General features: G+C 25.2%; 1 protein-coding gene across 1 annotated transcript; it reads right to left on the bottom strand.

Moving 5' to 3' along the window:
* Positions 1-6,788: 6,788 nt before the first annotated feature.
* LOC112790402 (probable pectate lyase 5) lies at positions 6,789-10,978 on the bottom strand. The gene is made up of 4 exons (XM_025832788.3): positions 10,798-10,978; positions 9,440-10,210; positions 8,574-8,712; positions 6,789-7,797 (listed from the first exon to the last, which is right to left on the bottom strand). Exons 1-4 carry the CDS (start codon positions 10,917-10,919, stop codon positions 7,576-7,578), a joined length of 1,254 nt encoding a protein of 417 aa, XP_025688573.1. The 5' UTR covers positions 10,920-10,978; the 3' UTR covers positions 6,789-7,575.
* Between the last annotated feature and the right edge of the window lie 1,371 nt (positions 10,979-12,349).

Here is a 12,349-nt window from a genome sequence, read left to right as displayed (position 1 = left end):
AGTTATTCAGATTTTACCAATTCATGTTTCTTTTATTTTTTTAGGTCTATTATTATCCTCTTTTTATTTTTAATTTTGTCTTCTTTCTTTTGTTTTTTAATTATTATTATTATTATTATTATTATTATTATTATTATTATTATTATTATTATTATTATTATTATTATTATTATCATAAAAAACATAATAATCAAACTTGAACTTTTTAGATTAGCTTAATGATGCTATGCTGACATAGAATTTTGAATTTTGAATTTAATATTTAACTATTTAAATTTTAAAGTTTATAATTTAGAATTTGATATTTTTGTTTATTATATTTTATTTTAAGTTCAAATGTACTAACTTTTAGAAAAATTGATTTTGTATTTTGGATATAGAAGAGGAAAATTTGAGAAATTAAATAAAAAAAATTATTTTTCGAAATTCTATTTTTTAACTTTAATTTTTTAAATACGATTTTTTTTATTTAAAGTTTCCTAACTCGGTGAACTTCATTAATTTTTTAGAGTTCACCAAACTCTCAAGCGAACTTCACCCCAATTCTCTCTAAAATCAACGAAACTCAAATTTTTAAGCCATTATCATTGCCTCCAAGAATACATATATAGAAGTATACAAAAGTACATAAATAACAAGCATGGCTTCTTCAACATTGGTGGGACAATAGCAACCATTATCATCGTCTCCAAAAATATATAAATACACGGGAATAAGTCATATTTAATAAAAAAAATTTCATTATAAATTAAAAAATCTATTATTTTTCTAATAAAAATATGAGTTATCCTTGTGTACTCTTTGTATACTCGTATGTACTTTGAAGATGATAATAATGGTTGTCATTGTCTGTTGTGAAGTATAAGAATTTGAGTCAGCTAATTTTATTTTTTTTTTAGAATTTGAAGTGAAGTTAGTCGGAGTTAGACAAATTTATCCTAAATCCAAAAAAAAATATTTAAAAAATTAAAATTAAAAAATGGAATTTTGAGATACTAACTAAATAGAGGCTAATGGTTAAAGCAACTCAAATTAAGAGAAGATTTGTTGTGTAGAATTAGGTGAAAATGAAGGATATATTTTGTTGGTATTAAAAATGAAGGATATTTTTTTTTTTTTGATGATAAAAATGAAGGATATTTAATTTGCAGGAGGTACACATGGCCCAGGTTACTGAGGCCCAACTTGAGAGAGTGGCCGATCACTATTCATCAAATAATTATAACTAATTTTCACAAAAAAATTGCAATTTTGGCCAATAAATAGTGCTAGAAAATAGAAACAAGGTATAAAGTATACATAAGGGTTTTTTGTGCGGTTTAGATCGATTTTGAGTTAAAATTTTATTCTATTTGAATACTAAATTTATTTGTGATACTGTTTGGATTGGATGATATTTTTAAAAAAGTCTGATCCGATCCGATCCAATTTCGAGCGGGTTGGATTTGATTGAATTTGCGGTTTTGTAAATTAAAAAAAATTAAATATATATAATAAGTCTAAACATCAAATTTTAAATAACCAATAATATTATAGTAAGTCCAAACAATATCTTAAAAAACCAATGATAATATAATAATAAAAATAAAATTATAAGTTAGTTAAAAATAAATAAATAAATCACATTTTGAACATAAAATATTTATTAAATAATAATGCATAAAAATTAAAAAATGTATAACGAATTGAATAATAATAATAATAATAATAATAATAATAATAATAATAATAATAATAATAATAATAATAATAATAATAATAAAGCAACAAATTTTTAATATTTTGTAAAGTTTGGAATTGAAGCAAAATTTGTGGATCTTCTTGAATTTTGACTCTAAGTATTACTACGATTACATCCTATATGTAAGTAATACCGTAATGAGAAAAAAAAAAGATATAGTTAAAAAAAATAGTGGTATAACTTTGTTTAGGTTAACATACATAAATTTTTATTTTGAGTATATATATATATATATATATATATATATATAGATATATTCCGGCAAAATGTAATAATATAAGAAAAATGTTTTAGAATAGAAAAGAATAAGAGAGATTTTGAGAAGAATTAAATGAGAGAGATAATTTTATTGAAAAAATTTTTAAAAAGAAAAGATACAATTACTAATATTTTGTTTGTCAATTACATTTCTATTAAAATTAGTAGTATAAAAAATATTTCAAATTTAATATTATGAAGAAAAAATAAAAAAATAATATAAGGACTAGTTTGATTAATTTTTTAAATGTTAGTGATGAAAATGACTTACGTCTAAACTTTCAAGGACTATTTTAATTATAAAAAACTTTTTTATATATCAAGTGACATGTGGCATGTGTTACTGACTTGCCACGTGGCATGCCACGTGTCACTGACCTGTTACGTGGCACTTAACGTGACACGTCATCATCCAACTAATGGAAGGATTAATTTGGCTTACAATTTATCTTTCAAGGACTAATATGACTAAAAAAATCATTTGAGGACTAAATTAAAGAATAAGTGATCTTTCAGAAACGAATTTGAGTATTAATCCATATATATATATATATATATATATATATATGAGATTTGTAACAAGTCAATTTGAGCAGAATGGGATAGACTGTGAGAAGCTTTAACATTAAAGAGAGCAACCACTTTTGCTACCAACAATGTGCGACTCATTTACATATTTCACCATATTATAACTAACACAGCAAACTTGAAGGGCCCAAATGGGCCCATTAAGATTTTATTAGTTTTTGGTACGTACTTTTATTGGTACCATCCATGCTTAGTTGCACATAATAATCATTGAAATAATTAGTTGGATTCGGTGAGTGGTTGTTTGTTGGAATGAATCTATTATATATGTTAGTTGTTACATACTCTTGAAGTGATGAGCTAGAATTAAATTACATCAGACAAATCAGATTTTGCTTTTACACACATTTAACCTTTTTTTTTACTAAATTTATACAATAATATTGGAATTAGTATATAAGAAATTTTTAGTAAAAAACATTAGTTTTTAATAAATTTTGATTATCAAACCGGTTGTAATCTATAATTTTATTCCATTAGATAAATAAATATTTACGTCAAATTCTCATGTTAAATAATTTAACCAAATCAATCACTATGTTGGTTTTTATTTAAAAAAAATAGTATAAATGTTCCTTTTTTTTTAATTCTCAGATCTCTTCATGTAGTTGAACTCTGTTAACCTCTAACGAAAATATATAACATAAAAATAGATTTGTTTAATAAAATAAAAATTGAAGATTAATTTAATAATTAAAATTTATTAAAAAAACTCTAAGTATTCAACTAAAGATTTCTTAATTTGATTTTGGATATTACTCAAATTTATAATTCTCTAAGTATGATCTATCTCTAGGTATAAAAAATCTTTGTCATACTCATTTAAGAAGTTGTAGGTTCAAATCTTCCTATATTCATCTGAGAGGTTACAGGTTTGAGTCTTCTTATCTTTGGTTTGGTAAAAAAATATATATATATAAATTTTTTTAACTATGCATCTATATGTTAATATTGTCAGAATGTCAGCTAATATTTCACATTATTAATTATTAACAAAAACTGTTAGTGGAGTGTAAAAAGATAAATATAATTAATTTATAATTTTTAAAAAATTAATTTAATGGATAAAATTTTTTAATAGCAAATTTAAAAAATAATTTATTTTTCATGGACTATATTAACCATTCATCCTCAATGCTTATGGATTCTCGAAGGTGTATGTGATATAGTCAATGGGAAAAGTAAGCAACAAATCTAACCGAGGCCTAATTACTAGGGTTTTTATGCATTAATTAATTAATTATTATTACTATTTTAAGTATTCTATTTACAAGTTAAACTATATTAGTAAGACAATATTTTATACATTAAAATTAAATATTATATATTATGTATAAATATATATATATTATTAAATTTATTTTTAATATATATTTTATATTAATAAATAATTTTAATATATACCTAATATAATTGATAAGATAATAACATACTATACAAGATCAAATCTTAAAAGCTATAATATAGGAATAATTAAAGTGTGAATTTAGCTCCTAAAATTGAATTATTTACCTCAAAGTACGATAAGCTACAGTTTCATAATTAACTTGTTGACTTTATACAAGTAATCTTTTTGTACTTTTTTTAAACTAAAAGTAAAGTTAAAACCTACAACATTCACCTAACTTCAATTCATTATGTTCTTTGTCACGTTAATTTGTAATTACACCAACGTGGCTTCCAATTTGTACTTTGAAAAATGGAGTTCCCCTTTGATTGCGGCAAGAATTCGCAAGGGAACCAAAATTCAAACTTGTACAAACCCTACGCATAATCATAATATAATGACTATATTATATATAATGTATACCCAATAACCTAAGATTTCAACCAGAAAAATTAAATACGGATAGACATAAAAGACACATGTATCATGCGAGTGTCAATAAATATTAACATAATAGCTTGTATTGACTGCTGTAGCAATCGTCGCAAAATTAACATTTTACGGCAATTTTGTTATAATCGCCATAAAATAATACGCTGTTGGAAATCCTTCACTAATCCGCACAACAATCGCCGCCATTTTCCATCTAACAACGATTTTTGAGAACTGTCGCTAAAAATTCGTCGCTATCTGCTGTTTTTTTTATAATATTAAATACACAAATATGACAACTCAATAAAATGTCCATATTTTATAGGTTTTTTTTGTCTTATTCAATTTTTAAGTGAAGCTAAAAAACACACAACTTTAATTATTTCTCTAAATATAAAAATAAATAAATTTATATTTTATGTCTTTAAAATATAAATTTTAGTTGTTATTTTGGAATATACTAAAAAGGTTGTTAAGAGAATTTGTCTATCACTCAATTAATCAAATAGATCGCACGTTTAAACTTTAATTTAAATCCTAATTTATTTATTTTTTTTAGAAAAGGATAGAAAAACTTAGAAAGCAATTATCATAGATATATATGTATTCTATTCTATTCTATTGCATGTAATCATGAAAATTCTTGAGCTTATAACAACACCACTATCCACTACTCATAATGTGCAATGCATAGAGCCATTCATTCAGAAGCTTCTTTTCCTAATTAGTTCACTTTTTCTTTCTCTTGTTTTTTCCAACACATAAATAATATAAATAAACCCTAACTAGTATAAACGGGTATCCTTCCCAATCAAGATCCACCATGTGAGAAAGCTCAATCCGGTTTCAATGGAAATGAATTGAAGTGTCCATTTATTTTGATTGCATGTGATTTGGTCAAGTATTGTTGCTACTATACTATAAACAATAAACTCTATTTTCCTTTTGTTTCTCAAAAAAAAAATATTTCTCATTACTCAAGAAAGTGAAAGAATACTAAAAAAAAAAAGAAAAAAGAAAGAAACTAAAGAAACTCTTGAAACAAAGTTTGTCAAAGTTGTGGTGGTATTCCAATGTAAATCTTTCACCTATATAACCACAATCTAATCAAATGCCTCCATACATCAAAAGAAGATCCACTAAATAGTGATGCACCCAATGTGCTTTTTTTCCCCCCTCCTATTTTAAGCTTTTACATTATTCCACCGAAATTTTTTCCCTTGTTAAATGTTTGAATATTTTGGAGGTTTTTGTACTATCATCATTCAAGGATATATTTAAAATATAGGCTTTATGCTTGTTTATACAATTTTTCTTTAATTGAGTATTAGTTTTAAAAACCAAGCGTTATATGTTTGGCTTTATATTTTTCGAATTTAATTTTGATGCATTGTTAGTATAAAATAATTTTATACATGCATTTAATTACATAATGTCATTTAACCGCATGAATAATCATTCAAAAAAATAGATATTATATTACACGATTATGTAAGATACTTTACATTATCAATATATCAAAATTAAACTTTTTTTTTGCCATATATATTGTAGTACAAGTATCATGTGAGAGACCTCATGGTAAATATTTTTCCAAAAAATTTCTCCTTCCCCAAATTAACATTTAATTTCAATGTCATTTTCTTGTTAATTAGATGAAGTAACCATACGAATTAAATGTTATTGTTTTAATTTCTTCTTTTTTTTTTGTTGGTGACTATTGTTTTAATTTATTCATCATGATCATATTTATTTATAGACAAATCTTATACTTTTTTGGTGATCATATTTATAATTGAGCAATGCTAGGGGGCCAGTAATTTTTGTGATTGTTAGCCATCAACTAGCCATCAATGATGATTTGATGGTGTGAGATTGGTGTGAGATTTCATCCAATGAGTCACCTTCCTCTGCTGGTTACATGCTGGCCAAAATTCAACAAAACTGCTGGTCCCCTATACTTTTCCTTTATAATTTATAAAAAAAAAGTACATCAATTTCTACTTTATTTATACCCTTCTGTTGTTGATTAGTTAACAGTTATTTTGGTGGTTGAACTTTATATATCGATTACTCCAATAAAGTCTAATTTGAATTATTTTATTTTATGTTGTTTTTGCGTTACATCACATTAAATTTTCTATTATATATATAATAATAATAATAATAATATAATGTCGTACAAGCCTTAACCTTATTCATATTCTTAGTCAACACTGTTCATGTTTGGTTTTTTTTTTTCTGAGAACGTGTCGGTCACATAGAACGAGGGATAATTTGGGAAATGGAAGAATATAACATAAGATTACAAAAATAGGTTAACTAATAATTCTTAATTAATTAATTTTTTGAAAAAGGAAGAGATTGTAAGTTTGTAACATAGAGAGATGAAAATTTTCTACTATATTATAATTGATAATGATGATGATGATAACAATAATATCAACTCTTCAACACTTGTTCTTTCTCTTAGACACCATCGAGATTCTCCAAACTAATTCATTTGGTTCTAAGAGTAACATGTGGAGGTTGTAATCATGACAAAATTACCAAAAAACCCAAAAAAGGAAAGGAGAAAAAAAAGCAAACATTACAAAACAACCCTAAACAACAAAAACCAAAAAAAGAAAAAAAAAGGGGAAGGATATGAAAATCAAATAAAAAGTAAAATATCCAAATCCAAATTGACCATATATATAGGCATTTTTCTTCAATTTCCCCTCCCTTTTTCTCTTTCACAAAATATATATTTTCTTAATATATAATTTCCTTTACTTCTTGGGAAATTATATACCATGTATATATATTAATAATGGATCAAGGTAAGCAACCAAATTAATTATTAATTAATTAACAAGTAAAATAATAAATAAATCCCTGAAAATTTATATTTTAAATAAATTAGTTTAAAAAAAAATATCAATAAAATTTTTTAAGATAATAAACGTGGACAAATTAATTCAAACTAAGATTTTCTACCATAATTATAAAGACTAATTTAAAAGTCGTGTGTCCACATCTACTATCTTAAAAAACTTTATTAGTATTTTTTTAGAGATTAATTTATTCGAAATATAAATTTTCAGGATTTATTTATCAATTTACTTTTAATTAATTAATAAATAACAATTTTGGTTGATGAATTAATTGTTGAGAATAATGATGATGATCAGCATGGAGAACCTTTCTTGCAAAGAAGGGCACCAGAAGAAGTAGTAATAGAAGCAACAAGAGAAGAGGGTCTAGCACTGAGGCTAGAAGCCCTAGCATAGCTTGAAGAAGCACCAGCACCAGAAGCTGTGAAGAATGCACCATTAACAAGCATGTCCCCTTCTGATCTCCAATTCCAATTCTTCCATTCACTCTCTGCTGCATCCTCATGCTTTGTCACCTTCATTATTTCATCATATATACATCAATCAATAAATATACAAAACCAATCAGTTTTAATTAATTAGATATTATTCAATTTTTTTATTATCATAAAATTACTTTTAACTCTCATTTTATAGAGGGTTTCAAATTTAAGATTTAAGATTAGTTGAATTTTTTACATATATGTTACTATATTTTTCTTTTAAAAAAACTTTAGTGTAATTGTTTTTGTGAAATATTATATCAATTTATATTATCTTATTCTTGAATGATGATGTGTGAATTTTATATTGGACTAATATAAAATAATAATAGAAATAACACTTTAAAGTATAAAATGAAAATTCTGAATTGTTAAAAAAAGATTAACAACTTCTTATTTAATAAGAAAAAATGTACATGTATACCTACTTATGTGATATAAAAACTACTACTATATAAAACCAATCTAACTCAACAATAGTCATATTTGATAACAATTTCGATTAGTAAATAATGCAGATTGTAAATAATATGAACAATAAATTATATCTCAGATTTATTAAATATGAATAAATTTAATTAATTTTAAATTTAAATTTTAAAATTAAAATTAGTTTTTTTATTTATTATTTACGTTGTTCAAGAAAATGTCATTCTCATATATTTTTTCATTTGATAATTGTAGTTAGTAATAATATTCATATATATGTTGGAGAAAAAACATTATAATTTTTTAAATTAAATAATAATAATAATAATAATAATAATAATAATAATAATAATAATAATAATGTTAATTGATTTAATTACCTCTTTGCTGAATCTATCATTGGGTGCAACAAATCTATTTCCTTGGCTATTAATGGTAGGGTTAGCACTTCCTCCAATAGCATACATCTCCCAATGGGTATAGTCATTATTCACCACGTGGAAGTATCCAAGCCTACACCTACAAAGTAATATAAAAAATCCACCAATATTTTTTCAAACTTGATTTCAACTCATGCATATGCAATATAAATATATATGGTCCCATATGGTAATTAATTAAGAGGGATATTGACAAAGTTTAAAGGCACCCATATCCCCCCACTTTCATAAATTTCTATCATTTTCACTTTTCCAACTTTTTTTTCTTCTCTCTTCTTTTATTTAGCTTTAGTGGATTTTATTGGGTGAGACTATAAATGTAGTTAGAACTTAGAATTGCAAAAGGTGTTACTACTATATTTGGACAAAAACTCCAACACAAGTTAGACAAATTCAATATAAAATAATATATATTTTATTATTTTAAATTTTAAATAATATCTTAAGTTTAAATCCTGTAAATGAAGAAAATAAACTTTTTTTATACTATTTTTATATTCTTATAGTTACTTCGACTATGTTACGTGTACACAAAAATCAGCTACTAAAGTCAGTCACTAGTATAAAATATATGTTGAAATAGAAATACATACGCATTGAAAATAAATTAAACTACACATGTATTTATATACAAATACATTAGTGACTGGTTTTAGTTGCTGATTTTAGTGTACGAAACTACAAATAACATTTTTGTAGTTAACCTAATTCAAATTATATTATTCAAATAAGCGAGCATTATTTTCCTCTCTAATTAGATATTTTATGTCAATTTAATGTTAAAATCTTTTAAATTAAGTAATTACCTTGGCATTCTTTGAACAAGACCTTCACCAAAGTGGTTGAAAGCAATAGTGACTTGCATGTTCTTGTCTTGAGTATATTCATCACTATGACCAAGCAACATAACCTTATCATGGTGTGTCATGTAATTGTTAGATATTGTGATTGCTGTGGACCCATGAATTGCATCAATCAACCCATCATTGCAATTGGACAATGAACAATGGTCCACCCAAATGTGGGCCCCACCGAAGATCGACACGCCATCGCCGTCCGATACGGTCCTCCACCCGTAGTGCCTAGGAGAGTCACGCACCATAGCATTCCCCCCTTGCTTACAATCATGTATGTTAATTCCATGTATAATCACATTTGTCACATATTGTATAGTTATGCATGGACCATTAGCAATGTGTACACTAGCTCCTCTTCCATCAATTGTCTTGTAAGAATTCATAATTAATTCTTCTTTCAGTGTGATTATCATATCCTTAGCGAATATAATCCATAACGGCTCATCCTGAATCACTGCATGGCGTAGGGTTCCGGGTTTAGGGTTTACTGGATCATCATTTCCAGAATCATCTACCACGTAAATCTTACCATCTCGACCACCAATTGCGTTCTTTCCGAACCCAATTGCGCAGTCGGCTAGCTTCTGTCTGTTCTGTTCCCAATTAGGATCACACCTCCAACAATCATCAATGGGGTTGCCACTTCCACATGAAAGGTACCCTAAGTTTCTCCTATCACTAGCTAACAAGCTCCTCCTAGCAATGGAGGCATTGATTTGCCTGAAAAAATTGAAAACAAAACTAAGCATCAATGTCATTTTCCAAAGTACATACACATTACTATATACCCACATGCCATAAGAGAAAAAAAATTGCATCTTTTTGTTGTTTCTTAATTATTCAAACCATAATGTCATGTCAAAAGAGATAAAATAAAAATAAAAATAAAATAAAATTACTTTAACTAAGATTCACTCCTTTATTTGTACATTAACTACTTTTGACTTGTATATATAAAGTTATGTATTGCACATGTAATTAGAACTATACTACTATAGGTTAATCTCCATAATAATACAAATCTAAAAAGTACTGATTTAATTAAAAGGTTGAATTTGAATGCAAGCTAGTAGCTATATCATCTAAGATATATATTACATGGTTACTTTATATTGTAAGATCATTTTTAGAATTAATACTATTGGTACACAAATTCTATTTTTAGTTTAAAAATGACACTTAAAAGTGAATAATAATAATAATAATAATAATAAACAATGTATGTGCATATAATATAAAATATTTTAACATATATATGGAGAAGAATTAAGTAGATCATTATATATAAATATATTTAGTTATTTTACCTATTCACCTCTTGAACTACCAATTCAGGGTCTTGGACAGGGGAAGAGGAAATGAAGGTAGGGATGAGAAAAGAGAAAACCAAGAAAACCAAAGAGAATAGAATGCTTCTTGATATCATCATAATAACAATAATGTATATGTTGATGCTGGGTTTGAAGAAAATAGAGAAGTGAATGAAGAAGAAGTACTTAGTAGAAGGTGTATATATAAAGAGAAATTTTAAACATGTGGGACCCACTTGCTCCCTGATTTATGCTCTTTGGGGGATTCCTATTGGCTAGTTTTTGCCGTTAAGCAAGCCCTAAATCATGGTGCAACATTTTTTTTCCAAAAAGAAAAAAAAATAAAAATAAAACACAGTCAAAGATGAAAATAAAAGATGTAGCATGGGTTTGAAAAAGAGGATGGTTGGTTGGTTACCTTGTTTTACTACAAAGTAAAGTGTTGTTTTACCTTATTATAAAAATATTTGATTATTGGACTAAATTATATTCAATTATTTTATTATAATATATTTGGTTATTTTAACGATTGGCTATTTATTGAGAAAATATAAAACAACATATATAAATATATAAATTAAATTATTATTTTTTTAATATAAAAATTTAGCAGCGAACAATTCTAATTGTAGAAGATGTAAATTAATTTAAAGGTAAAAATTCAGGTGAAGTCGACTTTATGTGAAACTGATACCTGAAAATCATAAGATGAAAATTTAGCTAAATCAGTTAAATTATTTAACGGTTCTCACATATCAACTTCACGTGAAGTCGACTGCACCTGAGTTTCTATCTAATTTAATATATATAAGATTGTGTAAGTTTGACAAAAAATTCCAAAATAGATATATTTGTAATTTTGAACAAATATTACCGATTTTTTTGTTCCGTCATCAATAATAATAATAATAATAATAATAATAATAATAATAATAATAATAATAATAATAATAATAATAACGAGACTTATGTGGTTGGTAATAAAAACGTTGTCAAAAATAAATAAATAAAATTAAGTTAAAATTGCTTACATTTATCTTGTCAGTAAAAATAAAGTATTTTTTAATTATTTTTAAAATTTTATATTTACCATCGATGCTAGTTTTTATCCAACTTTTTTGTACTTGTATCAAATTAATTCAATTTGTGATAATTTTTAACTTAATTTACCTATTTAATGGTTAAAATTGTCAGTATTTAAATAATATATCATGGTTAAAAAAATTAATTTACTCAAATATATATAAATATATAATAATTAATTTAGTAAATTATATTTTATGTTCACAATATATATATACACACTATTAGCACACATTTAAATCTTCTTAGAAGAAAATTTACCTATCATTTAACCAAATTGATCTTGGATCCCTTTAAAAAGTAAAATTCTCTTAGTATAGGTTCTATTAATTAATTAAACCGAAGTAGTGATATATAGAGGCACGCCCACATGATTATACACAACTGCTTAGTTAGGGTAGTTAATTAGGTTTTACCTACCTTATTAATAATTAATTAAGATCTTAAGATGGAGGATTGATTATTT

This window comes from Arachis hypogaea, chromosome 3, assembly GCF_003086295.3.
Source record: "Arachis hypogaea cultivar Tifrunner chromosome 3, arahy.Tifrunner.gnm2.J5K5, whole genome shotgun sequence".
NCBI classification, from domain to species: domain Eukaryota; kingdom Viridiplantae; phylum Streptophyta; class Magnoliopsida; order Fabales; family Fabaceae; genus Arachis; species Arachis hypogaea.
Note: the sequence above shows the minus strand (reverse complement) of the source record. Positions and strands in the feature narration are given on the sequence as shown.

What these genes read in the sequence shown, in the direction of transcription:
- LOC112790402 (XM_025832788.3), bottom strand. Translation starts at nt 10,919, where the DNA reads ATGATGATATCAAGAAGCATTCTATTCTCTTTGGTTTTCTTGGTTTTC. An exon ending in GTAGTTCAAGAGGTGAATAG is followed by an intron (nt 10,211 to 10,797) that starts GTAAAATAACTA and finishes CAATTTTTTCAG; the next exon opens with GCAAATCAATGCCTCCATTG. An exon ending in ATGATAGATTCAGCAAAGAG is followed by an intron (nt 7,798 to 8,573) that starts GTAATTAAATCA and finishes GAAATAATGAAG; the next exon opens with GTGACAAAGCATGAGGATGC.